Source organism: Podarcis pityusensis (genome assembly GCF_964106645.2).
Source record: "Podarcis pityusensis genome assembly, chromosome: 2".
NCBI lineage: Eukaryota > Metazoa > Chordata > Lepidosauria > Squamata > Lacertidae > Podarcis > Podarcis pityusensis.
Genome location: NC_138029.1, coordinates 82,080,815 through 82,102,711, shown reverse-complemented (window position 1 = coordinate 82,102,711; position 21,897 = coordinate 82,080,815). Strand labels below are relative to the sequence as shown.

The 21,897-nt window shown below is 42.6% G+C and overlaps 1 protein-coding gene across 6 annotated transcripts; it reads right to left on the bottom strand.

Annotated features, from left to right (window-relative positions):
• Positions 1 to 1,025: 1,025 nt before the first annotated feature.
• Positions 1,026 to 21,302, bottom strand: TMEM40 (transmembrane protein 40). Of its 6 annotated transcripts, none has more exons than XM_080996855.1 (12): positions 21,051 to 21,302; positions 17,369 to 17,432; positions 13,369 to 13,450; positions 9,451 to 9,507; positions 8,403 to 8,498; positions 7,774 to 7,809; positions 5,950 to 5,982; positions 4,910 to 4,978; positions 3,517 to 3,588; positions 3,359 to 3,433; positions 3,094 to 3,156; positions 1,026 to 2,649 (listed from the first exon to the last, which is right to left on the bottom strand). In XM_080996855.1, exons 4-12 carry the CDS (start codon positions 9,497 to 9,499, stop codon positions 2,630 to 2,632), a joined length of 513 nt encoding a protein of 170 aa, XP_080852981.1. In that variant the 5' UTR covers positions 9,500 to 9,507; positions 13,369 to 13,450; positions 17,369 to 17,432; positions 21,051 to 21,302; the 3' UTR covers positions 1,026 to 2,629. The 6 variants fall into 6 exon arrangements, with proteins under 6 accessions (XP_080852981.1, XP_080852982.1, XP_080852984.1 ...); XM_080996856.1 differs by lacking the exon at positions 21,051 to 21,302 and adding an exon at positions 20,505 to 20,595; XM_080996858.1 differs by lacking the exons at positions 13,369 to 13,450; positions 21,051 to 21,302 and adding an exon at positions 20,505 to 20,521.
• Between the last annotated feature and the right edge of the window lie 595 nt (positions 21,303 to 21,897).

Genomic DNA, 21,897 nt, shown 5'->3' with positions numbered 1-21,897 from the left:
TGCAGAGTTCGGAGGAGCTTGCAGATTGCTCCCAGATGGTCTCCCATCTTGGGGCAGACCTACTTAGCTGCAGCCTGTTTGTGTCTGTAAGTGTGTACATGGCTCCTATTGTCTCCCAGTGCAGTTCACCAAAGTGGTGTTCCTGAACCAGAATGTCATTCAGCAAGCCCAGCATGGGAAACTCCCTTGTTAGGGAATCAGATCATTGATCCGTTTAGATCAGGGGACAGCAAACTTTTTCAGCAGGAGGCCGGTCCACTGTCCCTCAGACCTTGTGGGGGGGCTGGCCTATTTTTTTGGGGGGGGGAATTGAACGAATTCCTATGCCCCACAAATAACCCAGAGATGCATTTTAAATAAAAGGACACATTCTACTCATGTAATAACACGCTGATTCCCGGACAGTCTGTGGTCCAGATTTAGAAGGCGATTGGGTCAGATCCAGCCCCCAGGCCTTAGTTTGCCTACCCATGGTTTAGCTTAACTTTGGCTGCACTGACTGGCACCAGCTTCCCAGGACTCCAGGCAGAACATTCTCAGCCTTGCCTGGTGATGCCAGGGATGATTAATGAGGTCTTCTGCATAAAAGCAACTACTCTGCCTCTAAGCTTTCCCAGGCATGGGTCCATTTGGTAGCGAGATTTGGCTTGCCTTTGGAAGCCAAAGGATGTATGCACCTATTTCACTTTGAAATATAATTCTGCTGTCTTCTACAAATGACATTTCAGGGCCTCGCATGAAAGTGTGGTGCCTGATCTGACTAGATGTGTGTAGCCATCGAGTGCACACACTGACCTTCTGCATCTACAGGAATCCTTACTGGACTTTTGTGATTCTAAATGAAGTTATGATACTTGCAGAGGTAGGAACACGCACAAACAACAAAACGGAAAATCTAACTTGTTAACATCAACAGTAGCCTTTCATATGTATATCAATGTAATGACACAGCATCAATGCATTTTTAAAGAACACAATTCAGACATCATTCAGGCCAGCATGAAATGAAGCAAAGGTGATATAAATTCCAGTCATTCAAGCCATTGTTCTTTTGACAGATATTTTTAGTTAAGCATAAATTGTTATTAGTGAAATAGCTGGATTACATTAATACAGTTAAGAAGAATGTTAGGAACTTCCTCCCACCTCCTAATTTTAAAAATACTTGCTCTTCCCCTATGCGTTTGATACAGGGCATTTATTTCAAAATATTTCCCCAGATTTAGTATGAATATTTCAAAACAATTGCTTTTGAGTTTCAGCTACATTTTGTGTTTGTTTGCTTTTTTACAAACTGGAAGTACCAATATTACCAGATCTTCCAAGTTTACTTTGCCATTTGAGCTTGTATTCACTTTTCAGAAAACTCCTTGCCACAGTCGTTGTCCCCCCCCGAAACGCCAGTTTTTTAAAATTTGAAGTAGTCAAGATTGAAGATTGGAAGAGGTATTGAAGCTGAATTCTTGGTCAAATGGCCAAGAGAGAAAATAAGACCTGCCCAAAGGTATTAAACATTAATGAACTAAAGCAAATCAGGTATGTTCACATCAGAGTTCTTACTACTTTCCTCAAACAATAAAGACTTTGTTCCCTACTGTACATTTACACTGCCCAGCCTTTTCGTTACCTTATCTTACCATGCCTTACCAAAACAAACAGTATCCTGATAAAGGTACAGTAAAATTCCTCACCTGAATGTAATGCATAGCATTGTGCTTGATGCCCCATGATCCAGATAAAGGCAGGAGCAACAGAAGGCTGCTCTTTGAAGAGATGGGGAAACACTGCACGCAAAATTACACCTTTGAAATAATGCTCAAGATATGGGCATTAGGATTGCCCATTGCTTGCATTACGTAGCATAACTTTTTTCTAAAGCGTATCCCATGTGTTAGCGAGAAATGGGGTATCGTTCCTGTGACATTGGCAAGCCTTGCTGCATAAGCAAATGGATGACAGGATGGTAGTACAACGAAGAGCAAGAACCAGCCAAGGACATCCATAGAAGTTCCACCACAATGATTAGAAGCTGTCCCACAGTAATGGCTCATGGCTGCCACATGGAGGCCACTTCCAAGTTGTTCCACAGGCCAGCTGTGGTCATGCACAGTGATTACCATGTGAACTAGCTTTTCCCACACAATCACAAATGACTCGAGAAACGTGTCTTGAAGCTACTTCACATACTACTCATCATATGAGCTGGCTCACGGAATATGTAAAGAACTTCCCATGATGTAGCCATGGGCTATCTATGCACAGTCCTTTGTCCTGACCAAGTGTAGGGAAGGCGATTTCAGCCATAGATAAGAGCAGCAATGTTCAGTGTTGGTGAGACCTGGTGCATGGTAGAATACAAGAGAGTGGAAATAGCTGATATTCCTTCACAAAGTGGGGTTGCAGCATACAGCTACAGACCCAATGAATGCGAAAAGGCTGGCAACTTTTACATATATCTCTCAACATACACCAAGGAAGCAAAGGATTCACTGTAAGGCTGATTCTTTTCTCCAACTGAGGAAATTTCACATTTGTATAGTTAACATATTATTTTACATTGGCCATAATAGTCTTGTAAACATCTTGTCAATATTAACAGGATCCACCCAGCTCTGTTGACACCTCCGATTTAGTTAATCTTTTTCAAACCTACACAATGACAAAGGGAGAGAGAGAAACTCGTCAGTACGATTATTTCAAAATACCACACATTGGTCTGTGGGTCAGAAAAGATAGCACTTCGATGTCACTTTCATGAGCATTTAATTTAGAAGTTTGAAAGAAGCAGGGATTTTAGAGGCAGCAGTCCCAATAGGCACAAGCCTGCTGGTTAAAAGCACGAAGAAGTCTGTGCTTTTAGTACTCTGTCTCTAAGGGCCCTCAGGAAAGTTTACATGGGTCTCCCCTCAAAACCTGGAGTCATGACAATCTTCGGAGCTGACACGCAATCTCCTAATCCTGAGCCCTTTTTTCCTGGGATGAATAGAGTTTTTCCATTAAAAAATGGCAAAACTACAACTATTATCTATGTGCTGTACCCAAATGATTCCACAGGGGTATATAAAGACACATGAAGAGGGCAGTAGGTATTACCAGGCGTTCTGACGCTCTGAAGCAGGGGGATGAAACTTTCCAGGATACTTCTAATGCGGTGCACTGTTAGGGAAATGAAAGACAAATGGTTATATGCAAAGAAGCAAAGAAAACTGGACACGCTAATAGCTCCACTACAGCTCAAACTGTAATATAAACATCAAATGAATGTTGGTATATTTTAAAGTTTTAAAGTTTATACCTAGGTATAAATACACGAAGCAGCTTATTTTGCTGTCTCAAGTGGTACATGTGAAACACTTACCTAGACCGAAATATATTCCAGTTGTTTCTAAGCCTGCGAAGGTCATCAAACCAATACCAAGGGAAACTGTCCAGTCTAAAAATATACATATATATGTTTGAATTACATTATGTTCTGTGTTACCCAAATGAAAGCAGTGCATTCCAGTTTTGATGTACCTTTATATCTGTAATAGCAAACCAACAAGGTTCCAATGGCAAAACAAAGAATGACAAAATGGAAGAATTCATCTGAAATGAGAGAGAAGAGAGGGGTCTTACATTCTTAAAGGATATCATAAAATCAAACTCAATGCCCCTATTGGCTGCAATTTAAATTTTTCCTGTACTAGTGAAGGTCATGTCCTTTTGGAATACATATGTTTGTGGAGGGTGGGGTAAGGGGATGATTACTCACATACTTTAGACCAACAGCCAGTACTTTCACTAACTGCACTGTACATATATATAATTTATGTATGCTTTCCAGAGGCATCAACTCAAGTGAAGAACTTAAGTCAGCAACCTTCTTAGCCATATACATTATTTAAAATATGGAACTATGCTTTATTCCCACACAGCTAAAAACGCCAAGAATCAGCAATTAATTGTGAAGACTTTAAGTGAGTTTACTGCTTAATTACTAGGAACTTTATTTATGGAAGTCCAAGACGGGAAGCCTATGATTATGCAATGTTGTGGAAAAGGCACTCTGTCCTACATGTGCTCACATGCAGTATTTATTTACTTATACAGTGGTACCTCGGGTTACATACGCTTCAGGTTACATACGCTTCAGGTTACAGACTCCGCTAACCCAGAAATAGTACCTCTGGTTAAGAACTTTGCTTCAGTATAAGAACAGAAATTGTGCTCCAGCAGCGCGGCAGCAGCAGGAGGCCCCATTAGCTAAAGTGGTGCTTCAGGTTAAGAACAGTTTCAGGTTAAGAACAGACCTCCGGAACGAATTAAGTACTTAGCCCGAGGTACCACTGTATACTATTTAATGACAAAATGGTCTTTGAAGCTGTTTGCAAGTGTGTAAACCAATTACACAAGCATTAGAATTTAAACATCCATAATTAAACCACCACTACACTGTTTATTCACAATTCTAGGAATGAATTCTGGCATTTTTATCAGGTAGCTGCACATGGGAGAACTTCTGGTTCACACTGAGCAGGTTTTGCAGTTAAGGGCATGTGCATGTTAATTGCTTGAAAACACAGCTAGGCTTTTCCCCTCGTGCATTTCAAGTTGCATTCTAAAGTGCTGTACGTGCTATGACCCAATTTGTTTCTCTGTGCCTGCATCCTCTCTGCCAAGTCCTATTCAACAGAGTTGTGCATACACAATGGATGTCTGAAACACACGTCTCAGCTTAACCATGGCTTACATCTTCAAATAGGATGGAAACACATGTCTGAGGGAAACAGCAGCATTACTCAAGAAACCACAACATACATATGGATTCTGGCTAATGTCATGTGTACTCAGGGGCGGGAGTGCATTGGAGCCAGAGTAAATGGTAATGTGCCCACAGCCTGAGTCTGAGGGTCAGAAAAACTCTTACCATCTTTTCGTATGCCTGGTAGCCACCATCTTGGGTGGTGAGGTGGATGGCAGGGAACATTTTCATACGCTATGGGAAATGAAATTTCAGTTAAAGTAAAAGTCAATCCCAGGTACACAAACTGAAGCTGAGCCACATCATATTAGCCACTGAATTCTATTCTTTATTATTGTTGTTGCTATTTTTCTATTTGGTGCATTGGTCAATGGACCTCAGGGCATTTTGCAATACCTAAGGACAAAATAAGGCCCATCCTATCCAACACTCTGTTCTCACACTGGCCAGCCAGATGCCTAAGGGAGGCTTGCAAGCACACCTGAGCATAAAAGCAACCTCCCCACCTGTGATTCCCAGCAATTCAGTTTCACTGCCTCCCACAGTGGAGGTAGTCATCAAAGGCAGCATTTCTTAAAAGGCTATTCCTGGGAGCAGGGAATAGGGTCAACTGTTGCAGGCCCTGTGGCCTGGGGGGTCTTCCGCCTGACCAGTTCTGCCTGTCTCCTGCCCACCCAGCATAGGCACCAACTCCTATGGGCTGAGACTCTATATTGTTTAACAGGGGGCTCAGCCCCCACAATATTGAGGGGGGCGTAGGAAGCCAAACACTGAGCTGCACCTGTGGTCACAAGCAAGGACTAGTTTGAAAACTGGATCAATATGCTCTGTTTTTTGTTTTGTTTTTGTTTTGTTTTAGGAAATCCGCCATTGAGTGGCCCAAAATGCTTTAAAATACAAATCTATTTCACAAAATATCTTAGAACACTTTGTAAGTAAAAGCAAACATTCTCCTTCCTTGGATGTTTTTAAGCAGAGGTTGGATGGTCATCTGTCATGGGTGTTTTTGGTTGAGATTCCTGCATTCCTGCATAGGGTTGGACCATTCTATGCTTATAAGTTTGTATGATATGGCAGATCATGCAATGTTGAAGCTTTCATAGCCCAGGCAGATAACATGGTACTTGTATGAGACTTAAAAGGCATTAAAAGACTTAAAAGGGGTTATATAGAAAAGAACAACATAATCTGCAATTTATATTTACCAGTTGCAGGTTCCCCGTCTCTGCGCACAACTTCTGAAAAATAACACAGACTGATATAAAAGGTGCTTTCAGACTTTCACGATTTTGAGGTGGGATTCAGTCACATAGTGACAAATTCAGGGTGTGCAATTAAAGTTAATCTGGCAATCTTGTGCAACAAGCCTGCCTCTTCCTCCTCCTCCTCCCCACCCAAAAATGGATTAATTTTTTTGCTAGAATTAAAGTGATGGGGAAATGCATTGGAAAACATGGGATAATTACTTAATACAATGATGTATAAATCTCCCTGCAAACAAATCAGAGTGAATGCTCAACAAACAGCTGACATTACCTAATCTATCTTTGTGGAAACAAATCAGAATGATTGTTCAATAAATAGGTCGTCTGGAGGGGACCAAAGCAAACAAGCATCTCCTTTTGCAAAACAAACCAGAAACAAACCACATTACAATACCAGGGAATGCATATATATGAAGATTCTTCCTACCTGGCCAAAAATAAACCTCTATGCATTGTAACAGCTCCTTGCCTTGCTCACCATGCTTTTCTGACTACAACTCATCAACCCAAATAACAGTATTGTTTTATTTATTTTTACTTATTTTATTAAATTTGTATGCCACCCTTCATCCTAAGGTCAGGTGGTTCACAACAATAAAACCCATGCACAGAAGCCGTTGAGTGAAGCTACCACTAGAGGGAGCAATGAAGACTTGTCTTGAAACATCCCAAAGCTAGAAAATTCTAGCTGCTTTGTTCAAGCTCGATATAACCCATTTCTTTCCATGTGGAGCCTTTTGTTTAAGGAAGAATTCATACATTTTGTGGCAGCAAATAGGGTTTACCGATACATGTGTCTCTCCCAGGAGAGAGAGGCATGTCAATTTGGCCCAGGAGCAAAGAAAGAGAAGAAAAGGTCCAAAGCCATCTTTAGCATATACAGCACCTTGGTGCAAAGATCCGCCCAGCGCCCCCAAATTTGGTTTTTTTAGGGGGGTTCCCCAAAGTTGTTAAGCTTTTTTTAGGGGGCCTCCCAGTATTTAGTGAGCTTTTTCTAGGGAGCCTCTGCGCTTTTTTAAAGGAGGGGCAGATCGTTAATAAATGACAAATAATACCTTCGCTGAAACTAGCACGCAGCACCAAAAACAGCTTTTGTCAGCCAAAGCGCCGAAAAAAATACAGAACAACAACAAAAGCTGTTACAACCAATCAGTAACAGCCACTGATGCAGCCAGTTGAAAAAGGACCAATCACAATAGACAATCTCCAGCTGACAGGAAAAAACAACACCGTTTCCAGATTAAAGCAGTGAAGCACACACACACACACACACACAGTGGCAAGGGGGGGTGGAGAGGTTACAAGGCAGGACTTCGGGGCAGATTTCGGGGCTGTTGCTGCAAGATCATTGAGCCTTGAGCCTAAATTACAAAACTGTACCACTGTAAGTTCTCACACAGCTCTTTGAGGCGGCTTTTCCCACGCCTTCTCCCTGCCCTCTGCCTCACTCTTCGTACCTGGTGCTGCAGAGCGGAACAGGGTCCAAACAGGGCGCTGTAAGTGCGCAGGCACCAAGCCCCAGCTCCACCTCGCTTACCTCCCCGCTCTCCCCTCCCTGGACTCTCCGCCAGGCGCCCTCCACAGCTTGGCACCCTGGTTGCTGCACCACTACGCCCAATGGTAAAGACGTCCCTGGTGAAGTGAACAGCAGCAGCAACATGAAGGAGGAAGCAGTTGGTCCACTCACAGATGCAGAGTGTGGGGTATTACCCAAGGGCCTCTCAAACCCAAAAACTGTGCTGCTCAGGATTTTAGTCAACTTACCTGATTCACCATATGGAACGACTTCTCTGGGTGAATCTAAAATAGTGCACAAATATAGGACAGATAAAAGTATGGTTAAGGTAAAACTTTCCAGCTTATGTTGCTGTCAAAATATAGAAACTCCTGTTATAGTTTGTTTTTGTGTTTTAATTTTTCTTTTTGTGCCCTTTTCAATTGAAAGGCAGGTTATCATTTCTTTAATAATTTGACACAGCATCTACAAACAAATACTAACATAGTGAAAGGCAACAACAAAACTTGACAAGGCATTACAAAGTCCTGTGCATTTATTATTACTGATTTATTGAATTCATATCCCACCCATTCTCTCAAAAACAAAACAAAACAAAACCCCAGGGCGGAAATAGATGAAATACTGTAGATGGGTCTACAGCTGATGCCAAGAGTTCCTCAGTGCCAGCCATATCTCAGAGGGGGCATTCTGCAGGTTTTGTGCAGAATGAGTGGATGAGAGAAAGGTTTGCAAAGGTCCACCCTGTTTCAGCTCAGCACTAGTCTGAACTTGGCTGCTGGGTTTATCTGAATATTGATTTGCAAGTGCTAGCTCCCAAGTGAAGATCTGTTCTCCCTGCACACAGACAAAGAATCATACAATCTTTTGGAGTTACCTTGTGATGGACTCTCTGTTCTAAGCTCCTCAGAAGAACTTTCACCCTCACTTTCTTTTTGCGGTTTTAATTTCTTGCCTCGTTTTGGTTTCCCACCTGTTCAAAGTATACGAGGAAAAACATCGAAGATTTTCTTGATGTACTACTGATGGTAAAGCCATCAGTATTATTTACATGTATTATTTACATATCTAAACATGTATTAGATTATTTACATATCTATTCATGTATAATTTACATATCTAAACAGAGTTAGCCTTACATACTGTAGTAGTAGTAATAATAATAATAATAATAATAATAATAATAATAATTTGTTTGTTTGTTTGTTTATACATATGCAGCCCATCTGGCTGGGTTTCCCTAGCCACTCTGGGCAGCTCCCAACAAAATAATAATAATAATAATAATAATTATAATAATAAAGTGATAAAACATCAAACATTAAAAACTTCCCTAAACAGGGCTGCCTTCAGGTGTCTTCTAAAAGTCAGATAGTTGTTTATTTCCTTGACATCTGATGGAAGGACATTCCACAGTGCGGGTGCCACTACCAAGAAGGCCCTCGGTGTTAGTACTGACAGCCATAGCTACCCATTTTAAAATGAGTGTTCAGTATAAGCGGATAGTGTTTTTATTGTACATTGCCTTGAGACAATTCTATAGAAGGTGAATACTAATAATTAGAATAAGAATAATCTAATCATAGAGTAATTTCCATAAAAATAAAATTTACCTTAATTAGGAAAGGCTAAATTACAGACAGTGGTACTGTTAAAACTGAAAGAGAGATCTCACCAATTCACATATCCCAATCCAAGCCCTAAATCAGGATGTGAGCATGCAGACTTTGGTATCAAACTATTTTATGGGTATGACTCAAAATATTACAGAAGAATAAGCTGAAACAAAACACATGGATGTCTGCCTTCTGAAAAATGTTGCTTTAGTACAGCCAAGCACACAAAAATATATTATACTTGGTTGCCCAGTTGTCTTTTAAGCCAATAATGTGCCCCCGGGCTTAGTCTCCCCGTCTTTTCATTACCTTGTTTTCCTCCTGTATGAAGTAAATCAGCAGAATTTGAGTTACTCATTGTTGTGTCTGTTTAAAAGAGATGGAGAAAGAGATTGTAAATCTGCTTAAGTCCTTCAGATCTTTCATAATCCATTTCAAATCTGTTCAGGCAGAAAGTGTTAACAACCGTTAAAAAATAAGGAGGGGAAAGCAAATAAGAAAACCTGAGAGTTCCTTGAGAAAGAACTGCTTCACGCATGAGTCATGTGACATGACATTTTATGTACTGCAGTAAGGCTGCAATTCCAAGCATGCTTAACAGGGAGTAAGCCCAGTTAACACATTGTAGGGTTGCCATATTTCAAAAAGTAAAAACCAGGACACCCCGAAAGTTGTTAAGGTTTTCCAATTGGCTTGCCTAAAATCCAGGACAGCACAACCTTTTGGAAACACACACACCCGGTACCAATTTCGCCTTTGAAATCCTGGTAACACATTGAGACATTTATGAGTACCTAAGATTGCACTGAATGATACAAGAGAAACACATGAAGCAGTCACATGACTTGTAATGAGAGCATATTTCTGAGGAACAGGTTTTATTGTCAGCTATAGCAATGCTAAGTCACAAACAGGACATTATAGTGGCATTCTGGTCACATGACTTATCCTGGAGCTTTCAGTGGCACTCTTTGCCATTGACCATGGTGTTCATCTACATTATCTATGTTGGGATTTGGGGGCATCATACTGTGGCATTTCTGTCCCTACCCGACTGATTGGTTTCAGAAGATAATGCTGGATAATGTTTTCCCCACGGCTTTAGGGCCAGGAGGTCCCATAGAGCTCTATACTGCATCTCATGCAACATGCAACAACTCAGAAAGGTCGCTCAGGGATTTGGCATGTGATGCCATCAATATGGGATGCCATCATCAGGTGAGGTAGAAGAAGTGCTGAAGAGCCTGCAATGAGCTGAAGACTACTCAGAAACTTCATTTCAACATATGGTAGCCACCAGAAAATTAGTCAAAACCAACTGGTCAGAACACTTCATCGGTATTAAAATAGCTTCACTCCCTTCCAGTTTGTTTCTGGGGGCAATTGGGGATACTGGTTTTGGCCTTTTAAGCCCTAAAGAGCTTGGAACCAGGGTATCTGAAGGACTGCTTATTCCTTTATAAATCTGCCCACGAGTTGAGATAATTCTCAGATGCTCTGCTCATAGCTGTCAACTTTTCCCTTTTCTTGCGAGGAATCCTATTTGGAATAAGGGAATTTTCCTTTAAAAAAAAGGAAATGTTGACAGCTATGGCTCTGCTCCAGCTCCCCCGACTCGCAGAAATGGTGCAGGTAGTGAGTAAAGTCAGGGCTTCTTTTTGTGATCATGGTCAGGTTTCAGAATGATCTCCCTAATCTGCTAGCATTTAGGCACCGGCTAAATAAAACATTCTGCTCTCATGCTTTTAATAGGTGCGGATCCTATGGGACTTCAGATGCTGTTGGGCTACAACTTCCATCATCCCTGTCTTCTGGTCAGTAGGCTGATGGGAGTTGGAGTCCAACAATTGACCCCCCCCCCAATTTAATTAATTATGAACTACCTCTTCCTTCAGTATTATTATTTTTAGTTTTCTAGCATAGCGTTGTATGGTTTTCTTTCAATAGTTTATCATGCATTGTTTCAATATTTTACTCTGTTCCATATTTTGCCATTCTTCTTGTTAGCTGCCTTGAAAGATTAGTTCTGAATGATGGAGACAGAAATGTTTTCAGCAGACAAACAAATGGCTAGAGGCTGGTTCCCTGTTGTCAATGCTTAGAATCCGTGCGGCAGTGACTTTAGAAACGGTCAACAAGCAGGGTAACAACAACACAAATCAAAACCATGTAATGACAACAAGCTTACAAACTGTCCTCAATTGTAATGTACCATTTCAGTGATGCTGGTACCACCTGGGAATCCACATCATTCAGTTTGTTCAGATAATTTGGGGGTTATTTTCCCTCACTGGAACACAGCCTGACTGTTGGCCCTAGAGTGATCAACTGTCTCACATTTGAAGGGATATTTCTTATTCTATAGGACTGTCCTTCATTTCCTTCATTTCTGAGCCTCACAGCTCTTTACTGAAGTAATGAAAATAGACTCCAGACGAGCCTCTTTTTATATATATTAAAAAATAGCTTGATCTGACAAGTGGCCTGCAGTGAAGTAGAGGAGCCAATGAAATAGCTTCATGCTTGGATGAGTGGCTGTGAATTGCGTTGAGCCTCAGAAATGGAATTCATTTTAATCATTACGCTTTTCCTAAGCCACTGGAATCTACTTGCTTGTTTCCAACCCAATGAAACAAAAAAGGCCCAAATAGCTGTGAGAACTATATATACCTGCAACATCAGTTCTCTGCACTTGTATTTTATAATATTTCTTGATTTCTACATAGGAATCCTACAGGTTTGAAAGAATGCTGCTATAGGCAACATACCATGAGAAAGGGCGGGGGGAGAAGCCTGGGTGTGCCTTGGCTTCTATGATACATTGCTAACAAGACACAATTAAGCTTGAAATGCATGAATAGTAATTATAATATATTTGTCTAACAAATACATCATCAATGAAGTTGATGCACAGCAGATCAAGTGGTTAGGTGATATCGGTTGAAGCAGCGTATCAAGTATTGCAATTCCACTGAGAAAGGGACAGGGAATTGCATTATCTTATTTACATGAAAAGTAAGTGGCTCAGTGGTAGAGTCACAGTTTTACACGCACAAGGTGCCAGTTTCAATCCTTGGCATCTCCTAGAAGGGCTGGAAATGTCCTCTGCCTGAAATCCGGGGATGTCACTGCCAGTCACTGTAGACCAGGCTTCCTCAAACTCGGCCTTCCAGATGTTTTTGGCCTACAACTCCCATGATTCCTAGCTAGCAGGACCAGTGGTCAGGGATGATGGGAACTGTAGTCTCAAAACATCTGGAGGGCCGAGTTTGAGGAAGCCTGCTGTAGACAGTACTGATCCAGTGGGACCGATGGCCTGACTCAGAATATGTCAGCTTCCTGTGTTCCTAGTAATTAGTTGTAATATCTAAGCATTATCATTAATTTAGTTAGCGATAATAGCTTAATTAAAAATAGTTTAAAGTTTAATAATAGTTAATTTAGGCTTATAGCTCTTATAGAAGTAGATACTGAAAAATAATCTCTGCCTACACTGCATTATTTTAAAAACAGAACTCCAGAAAGAGGACACTGCTTATCACTGAAGCAACATGTGTATTGCTAACCTTTCATAGCCAAAAGCCTATTTCATCAAAGGCACAAAGTGGACAATAAAAAAACATATATTTTTGGCTCAACGTTATATTGAATTATATTAAAGACTCAGACCAGCCTCTGCCAACCTGGTGCTCTCCAGATATTGTTGCCTACATACCCCATCAGGCTGTGCTGGCTGGGGCTGATGGGCATTGTAGTCCAACACCGTCTGGAAGGCTCCAGGTTGGTAAAGTCTGACTTAGAACATTTTGAATAATTTCTTTCTACATTTCTCTTTGTTCAAACTTCTGGTGCCTTATCAATTTGGTAGTAGGCAGATTCAGACTTTCTTTTCTACTGACTTTTGACTATGTATTGGGAATCAAATGGTCACAGACTGAAGAGGCTCAGTGCATTAAGGTTTCTGTGGCTTGTTAGACATGCTAGGCTACAGTTTCTTCAGCAAGTATTGGCTGTGAATCCAACATACACCTGCTTCACACAACCTCCTGCCTTTCAATCCCCGCTCTACAGTGCCTGAAAAAATGTTATTGTCGGGAACTATTTATCTGAATCCAATCAATGAGCCTTAAATTCCACACATGGAAGTAAAATAACAGCCATGTACTTATAGCAAAACTACTACCAAGAGAAAACGACATAGGCATAGAAGAAAAATAATCAACTAACCTGTGATGTTACTATGTATAATTGTCTCTTTGGTCACTCTAAGTGCTATTCGGTTGGTCTTCCTATTTCAGAGATGAACTTCCTGAAAGAAAAGAGAGAACTGTGAATGGCCAAGGAATAATTATTTGTTAGAGCAGGGATACCTGGGTGTGTATCTCATGCAGGATGTCACTGTGCATCCTGAGTTGGGTGTGTGACAAATCATAACTCTGTGTCGAGTAATCTGAGATCAGCTGCTGTCGGCAACCACCTGACTCACAGCAGCTGGTGCAGTTTCAGTTCACCATGATCTGAGTGGGCAAGACTGTTGTGATTTTGCTCTCATTGGGAGCGTAGGGCATGAGAGCGGGGTGGGGGTGGGGGAGAGAGACTGAAGCTATCTAGCAACTGCTGCTGGCCTGGCTCTGAGTGCTCTCCACTGCCATCCCTGTTGCTTTCAGTGGCAATCTAAAACTGGCTCATGGGAACCAGCAGTTACCGTGCTTGAGGCTGATTGTATGCAAATAACTGGCTAGGTGTTGCCAGTCACAAGGAAGAGTTGGTAAGTGTCCTTGCCTTTCCAGAAAGCCATTTTCAATGGGAATTGTTTGGGGAAAATATGTTCTTTTTTCTGGTGTTATGGGCATGGAGTCACACCACAGTGACGCAGACTCTAAGCAAGAAGACAGACAACGGAAAGTGAATACTGATAGTGTGGGGGAAGAGGAGAGAAGGAGTGGGTTCAGGCTCTGCAAGACTGGCCACAGTCTGCTAGTGGTCATGGGGCACTGACCATTTTCTTCCTGAGAACAAGTCCCCACTGCTATTTAGTGCCCGAGACTCTTGAGGTCTGAGCCTCAGGAAACCAGTCAGCTGACAATATCAGGAGTATCGATTCAAATTTAAGTGAAGAAAATCTCATTACATTACAGAACCACTGAGATAGCAACTCTAGGAGCTCCCAGACATTGGATTAGCATTAATGCACACCACTTCATGTACAGCCAGCCAATAATAGCTTTATATCCCTTCTAAGACACAAAAGCCCAAAGGAGGAAATGCAAATGGAGATTGTGCTTTTGTTTGCATCTAGTCTTCCTAACACGCCAAATGTTGAGAACTGGATAAAATGACACATAAGGGCAGCACGTTATTGCATGTCTCTTTTACAGTGAAAGGCTGGGAGGTACCCAGTTATTAGCTGTTACAATGATACTGAGTTTATTTCCTGTTTTCAGTGCCTTAGGAGATGGCATGCAAATATATCTTCTGACTCTACTGCTACCACACATTCATGTCCAGATCATATGGGGAAATTGGGAAGAGTGGTTATCAGAGATGTGCTCCCAAGAGAAAGTATAGTGGGCAATGCTATTTTTCCAGAGAAAGAGGTGCCAGAAGTCACCATGAACACCATCCTCGTTCTCTTAGAATAGCAATGGTGCCTACCTGAGAGGTGCCAGAACTGAATTCCAGCGAGTTTTGTCTGGGGAAAAGCCCTGATAATGGGCCTAGAGAGGAAGAAGCTTCAGCAGTTTCATGCGTTCAAATTCAAATGGGCCAACTTTTAAACTGAAATTTCTAAACCAATTTTCAAACAAAAAGAAAACACCACAAACACTAGGCCCATTATCAGGGCTTTTTCCCAGCCAGAACTTGCTGGAATTCAGCAGTGAAACAAATGGAAAACATCTTAAAAGAAAAAATCTGGTCCACAGCATTCATCTAAAGCACATGACTTCCTCAAAAAACTCATGAGAACTGTAACTTAAGCCTAAGCTTTCACAGGTGGGGTATCCAGAGAAGAGCTATGGATGCAAATCTTAACATCCAGGAGACTGGTTTGTGGGTCCTTGTAGTCCCAGGCCCCAGGCTGTGCATGACTTTAAATATTATAATCAGCTCTTTGAATTGTGTCCAGAAACATAGAAAGCCAGTAAAGCTGAGGAGGCATGTTTTGACTGGGCAGTTCCAGTCACTACTCCTGTAAGGTAAGGTAAAGGACCCCTGGATGGTTAAGTCCAGTCAAAGGCGACTAAGGGATGTGGTGCTCATCTTGCTGTCCACAGAAAGTCATGTGGTCAGCATGACTAAACCACTTCTGGAGCAATGCAACACTGTGGTGGAAGCCAGAGTGCACGGAAACGCTGTTTACTACTCCTGTGGCTGTATTCTGGCACCAATTGCAGCGTAGTTTTCAAAAAGACAGACCCATTTACAACATGGGTTCCATTGAGCATTTCTTTTTAAAAATGGTTTGCCTTATGTGGGAGTGTCATTTTGACTTCCCTCTCCCAAATTGTGAGGGCTAGGGGATGAATTTGTGGGGTTTTTAGGAAGGGATCCGGCATTTACCATGTAGTGGCAGCTGCCTCTAATTTTGCTGCTTCCTCCTTTAAGCCAGGAGCAGTGTACCTGTAGCCCAGGCTTCCTCAACCTTGGCCCTCCAGATGTTTTGAGACTACAATTCCCATCATCACTGACCACTCGTCCTGCTAGCTAGGGATCATGGGAGTTGTAGGCCAGAAACATCTGGAGGGCTGAGGTTGAGGAAGCCTGCTGTAGCCTTTCCAGTGTTGCTAGACTCCCAACTCCCAGGGGAAAATAGGAGTCCAACAACTTCCAGAGCAACAGGGGTCACCCATCCTTGTTTTAAACTGTTTAAAAGTTGCTCTCTCTGTTGGTGACTTAAGGAATAGGAGGAGGAGGGATTCTGACTGCTGTAACCATGTGTGCCCTGCAAACGATGCTAGCTCTTCATGCCACAGATACCACCTGGACTTCCCAGGTAATGGAGAGATCAAACAGTCCTTCCCAATTGCAAACTTGATTTTTAAGGGGAAATACAACACCGTCCAGAAGAGGAAACCCCACCTCATTGATCAGTAATACAGGAAGTTGTCTTAGACTATTTGTTCATCTGTCTGGCCTGACTGGGGAACCTGTGCCCCTCTCACTGATGTCAATGAACTCCCATCAGCCCCAGCCAACATGGCCAAAGGCAAGGATTCGTGGGAAATGTACTTCAGCAACACACCTCATCCTTTTAACTAGAGATGCTAGGAACTGAGCCTAAGACCTTCTGCCTGTGCTCTGTCATGAGCTATAGTCACTCCCATAAAGCCAACTAACAACAATACCTCTGCCTAGCCATCTAATAAATTGAGCTTCAGTTTATGAGCCCTAATCCAGTCCCTGGCACCAGACATCTCTTTAGCACATTTACCACTTGAACTGAATTAGATTAAAAGGAGAGAGACAGCTGGATGTCTTCATTATACAGAGGATGATGGAGACACACCCCTTTACCCTGGCTTTCAATACCTGAGGTGTATATTTTTAGGAGCCACCTTATTTGTTTTAATGTTAGTTGGGATGGGGGGCTCTTTGTAATTGTGTTTATACACTGAAAATCAATAAAACTTCTTATAATAATGTTGTAACTCCCATTGGCACCTTAAGGTGTAGGGCAGGCAAGAGCTGAAGGAAGAGCAGAGGAAGAGGAAGAAGAGAAGATTTGTAAAAATTCTCAGAGATACCAAGAAATGTGTCATGATAAGTGTGGAATCAGACCGTATGGTGTCAGATGCAGAGGTAACCTGGACGAAACTTCTCATCTTTTCCTTTGAAGTACTCATTGAACTGTTGATTTATGGTAAATCTACATTACATGTTTAAACTAGCTGAAAGAGGTTTAGTTGTAGGTAGTAGAGTGCTAAAGATCATTCCCCTATTTCTCCCAGAACTACAATTCCCATAGTCTCTTGCTTGAGAGCATTTAGCATTAAACAGATTTAAAGTTCAGTTAAATGTGAACTGCTATCTTATAGTGGTTGTGAACTATCCATTAATTAGAAACCAGAACAGATGGATTTGAAACCTTTCTTAACCACACAATGAGAAATCATATTTCATATATAACACAAAAATCACCAGCCAAGTAAGGTTTACTACATACAGCCAGACAGTAAAATTCTAAAACTTTGATCAGGTTAGACAGAACACCAAACAAATCACTTACCAGCAAAATATTCTTGGTTTCAAGCAGTGTGTTCTCAGCTAACCACAGCAAAATTAGCACTTTGCTGAAATAGTAACAAAGAAGGATAACAAAATTCATGGAAGACAACACCTCTCTGTATTCTCAGGAACAAGACTTTCTAGTTAGTTTAGCTATGCTCCTCCCTCCTGCTACAAAACATCCTATAAGGTTTGATTGTTACTCATTGGGTTCATTACTAATTGCAAAAGCTATACGCTAATGGCTCATGCTAATTGTATTTAAACCTTGAGGTTTCATAATGTGTTGACACATTGCAACAACCCGTTCCTGCTCACATTCAGAGTGATCTTGCACAAGAAAATGTGACTTCCTCCAAAAAATTGTACTCAGAAGCTAAAGGCCACATCTGAGACATTTTTAAATGAACTGAACTGGAGTTTAGGGGTTTGTGCAAGGCTAATTCTGATCCTTCTGTTGTCTGGAAATGCAGACACTAGAAGATATTTCCCATCTGTCTAAAATCAATCTCAGATCAGATATTTACATAATTGTTTAAAAGTTTGTTTGAGAATGCTTTTCTATGCAGCTGGTAGAGAAGATTGTATTTAGAGCACAACCTGTTCTCCTCCTGAAGCCAGGAGGAAGTTGGGAGCCTTTTGAGGCTGCATTTCATCAGTGGCGTAGCGTGGGGGGTGCAGGGGGGGCCGGCCGCACCAGCCGCAACATCTGGGGGGGGGGCGCACTCGCACTCGCAGCTCTCTGCCCCTACCTGGCTCACTCTCTCTCTCTCACTGCAGTGCTGGCTGTGCGAATCCGATCCGAGCTGCTGGGTCGCCGCCCACTGTGGAGGGGGTGGGTGCCAGGCGTGCGGTGCGGAGAGAGAGCGAGGGACTATATCTGGGGGAGGGACAGTGCAGCGGCCGCCCAGCGCAGCGCTGAGCGCGGGAGAGAACCTCACCAGACCAGACCAGGCAGCAGCAAGAAGAAGCTGGCAGCGGCGGCAGGTTAGGGGTTAGGGGGCGCAAATTACTTGCCTTGCCCCGGGTTAGGGGGCGCAAATTACTTGCCTTGCCCCAGCTGCTGACAACCCACGCTACGCCGCTGCATTTCATATCAGGCAACATTAATAAGAGTCCTTCCTTGTCTCTCCCTCAGCATCAGCAGAATATTCAGGACCAGGGCCGGCCTGAGACATTTTGGCACCTAAGTAGAACCACAAAATGACACACACCTACACACCCTGCCAGGGAAGAAAGGGTGAGATCTACGTTTTGATCTGCTGCCCCTGTAGATCTTGCTGTTGCCTCATCTTGCCTCATAGGTGGGCCAGCCCAGGACAATTTGATGTCAGAATTGGGTACTGCATTCTAGTCCAGCATATTGCTCCATGCTGAGTCTCATTCTCTGTGACAAACACAATTACTTCAAAGGCTTCAGTGTTTACAACATTCTGTGGTTTGCAACTTCAAAACAGCAGGTAGCAACTCTGGCCAATTATCTATCATGTGTGTCAAGTTTATGCAATCTGCCCTTAATTGGGAGACGCCTTTCAATAAAATAGTCAGGGTTACAGATAGCAGACATCTTTACCACAAGGGCATTTATCCACAAATTTGGGGTTTTTTGCTCCATACCAGTATTTACTTGCGAAATTTCTACCCTGCCCTCCCTCCAGAAGGAACCCAGGCTGGATCTAGACACATCAAAGATGTTAAACACGGTGCATACTTTGTATGAGAAATTGGGCTGGCAAAAACAGAACTCCACAGTGCCATCTGGTATCACTGTGTTATAATGCTTATACACCACATATAAAGTGCTTTTTCTTTGGCAATGTAGCCGAGTTCTCAGTCAAATTACAGGGAATTTGTCCATTTTACTTTCTTTGCCTAAAATATTTATAAACCACCTTTCATTGTACAATCAATGCAATAAAACAATCAGATATTTAGAACAGATAAAACCACTGATACTCAGGAATACCAATAGAGCTGGTCCAAAAAATCTGCTTGGGAAAATCCTCATGAATACTTGTATCTTCATCAACTGGTGGGAAACCATCACCATAAGTGCCCACCATATCTCTAGGGCACTCTTTGCCAGACTGATGCCCCCCCCCCAGAAGCTTGGAACTACAACACCCATTAGGACACTAGGTTGGCAAAGGCTGCCCTACCTTTTGACCTCTGTTCATTTCTATGGTCCCATAGTGTGCTTATCGCTTTTGGCACATGACTAGGGTGGGTTTGTTTTGCTTATCTCACATTGAGACAGGTGGAAGAATCCTGCCTGGTTTTGTATGACAGTGTCAACAGAGAAACAGGCAGATGAGACCTCAAAAACACAGCTACACACATACATTGTTGGAAAAACGCCCTGGGAAGGCTGCCAACTTCCCAAGTCTTTGAAGCGTCTCTCTGGTGGTCCTCTCTGGCTGTAAATCTCCATCCGTCCAGAGAGAACGGTAATAAGCGACCCTACTCTCCTGAAAAGAGCACGCCAGTCTTCTGGTATATCATAGCAGAAGAAAGACTCATTAGTAGTTCACAAAACTACTTTATTTACAGTCTTATATACAGAGACTCCATCAGTACATCTGTGCTCTCTGAACACCAGTCCAGAACTGCGACACATACAGAAGTGAAACCAACTTCCAACAGTGTTGTTGTTGTGGTTTAGTCGTTTAGTCGTGTCCGACTCTTCGTGACCCCATGGACCAGAGCACGCCAGGCACTTCTGTCTTCCACTGCCTCCCGCAGTTTAGTCAAACTCATGCTGGTAGCTTCGAGAACACTATCCAACCATCTTGTACTCTGTCATCCCCTTCTCCTTGTGCCCTCCATCTTTCCCAACATCAGAGTACTTCCAACAGTACTCACAAGTAAAAGTTAAGACAGACTTCCTTTATCACGCTCTCCCAGACACTCACATGATGTACGCAAATCATAGTACCATAGTACCTTTCACTGGAACAGCTTGGATAGATAAAAATCCTAACATACTCCCCCATTTTTAGGGTAACTGTAGCTGCAAACTAGTGAGGCATCAAGGTACATAAACAACCAGTTGTCATACACATAGTATACCCCTGTTGTACCAGTTCCACCTTTGGAACTACCTGCAACTGGATTGACGGATTCAAACTTCTGGTTACCTTTCTTCCATGGGACTAGAGCTCGTGTTCTACCTTGGTCTGAGGAAACAGTGCTGACTCTTGCAACCTTCAGGTGTAGACAAACCTTGTACCTCACTCAAGACCTCAGTGTCTGAAACCTGGTTTGAGCTGCTAGCCACAGCTTTATATGCAACAGCTACGTTAGCAAACTTCCGAGAGTACCTCCTGGGTAGCAGTCCCTTTGTGACTCTCTCAGATCTATCAGGTGCAGCTCCTCCTTGCTGGCTGGTTCTAAACTACTTTATTTACAGTCTTATATACAGAGACTCCATCAGTATGTCTGTGTTCTCTGAACACCAGTACAGAACTGCGACACATACAGAAGTGAAACCAACTTCCAACAGTACTCAGAAAGAAAAGATAAGACAGACTTCCTTTCTCACACTCTCTCAGACACTCACATGATCATAGTACCATAGTACCATTCGCTGGAGCAGCTTGGATAGTTAAAATCCTAACATACACACCAAGCATGGAAGAAGAGGGGATTGGGAGATTGGGGGACATTTGTTATCAGCTGCTTACCATTCTGCTTTTCTTTTGATCCTTGGCTTGTAAAACTGAAAAACATACACACACCACAGCCTCTTAGACCCAGCTGCTTCTACCAGAGGCCTGATGTTAGTCAGTAGCTCTCTCTGCTCTTCCTCTTCCTGCCAGCTTCCTCTCTCATTCTTACCTCGCTTCTGCTGCTGCCCATATACGGCTGACATACCATGGGTGAACACTCAGTGGCTTGTAAATACACGGGGTGGCTTGAAGACAGCATAGATACACCTGGAAGAGAAAAATTCAATACTTCGTTTAATGTTAATATTAAATGACCTTTTCAACCTCTTTTTAATATCCAGTCATTCCATCACCGAAATACTCTTTGTTTTATTCTGCAAGGTGTTCAATGCAGCATGCCCCATTTCAAGCATTCTATACAGGCTTCAAACTTTAGTGATGTGGTTACCAAAAACTCAGTGTATGCCTAAGTTATTAACAGTACTGTATGTACTGTATCGTATGTAGGGATGCGGGTGGCGCTGTGGGTTAAACCACAGAGCCTAGGACTTGCCGATCAGAAGGTCGGCGGTTCGAATCCCCACAATGGGGTGAGCTCCCGTTGCTCAGTCCCTGCTCTTGCCAACCTAGCAGTTCGAAATCACGTCAAAGTGCAAGTTTACCTCCGGTGGGAAGGTAAACGGCATCTCCGTGTGCTGCTCTGGTTCACCAGAAGCGGCTTAGTCATGCTGGCCACATGACCCGGAAGCTGTACACCGGCTCCCTTGGGCAATAAAGTGAGATGAGCGCCGCAACCCCAGAGTCGGTCACAACTGGACCTAATGGTCAGGGGTCCCTTTACCGTACTATATCGTATGTATGC

What these genes read in the sequence shown, in the direction of transcription:
- TMEM40 (XM_080996855.1), bottom strand. Translation starts at nt 9,499, where the DNA reads ATGAGTAACTCAAATTCTGCTGATTTACTTCATACAGGAGGAAAACAA. An exon ending in CGTTCCATATGGTGAATCAG is followed by an intron (nt 5,983 to 7,773) that starts GTAAGTTGACTA and finishes GTTATTTTTCAG; the next exon opens with AAGTTGTGCGCAGAGACGGG. An exon ending in TCAGAGCGTCAGAACGCCTG is followed by an intron (nt 2,650 to 3,093) that starts GTAATACCTACT and finishes GTCATTGTGTAG; the next exon opens with GTTTGAAAAAGATTAACTAA.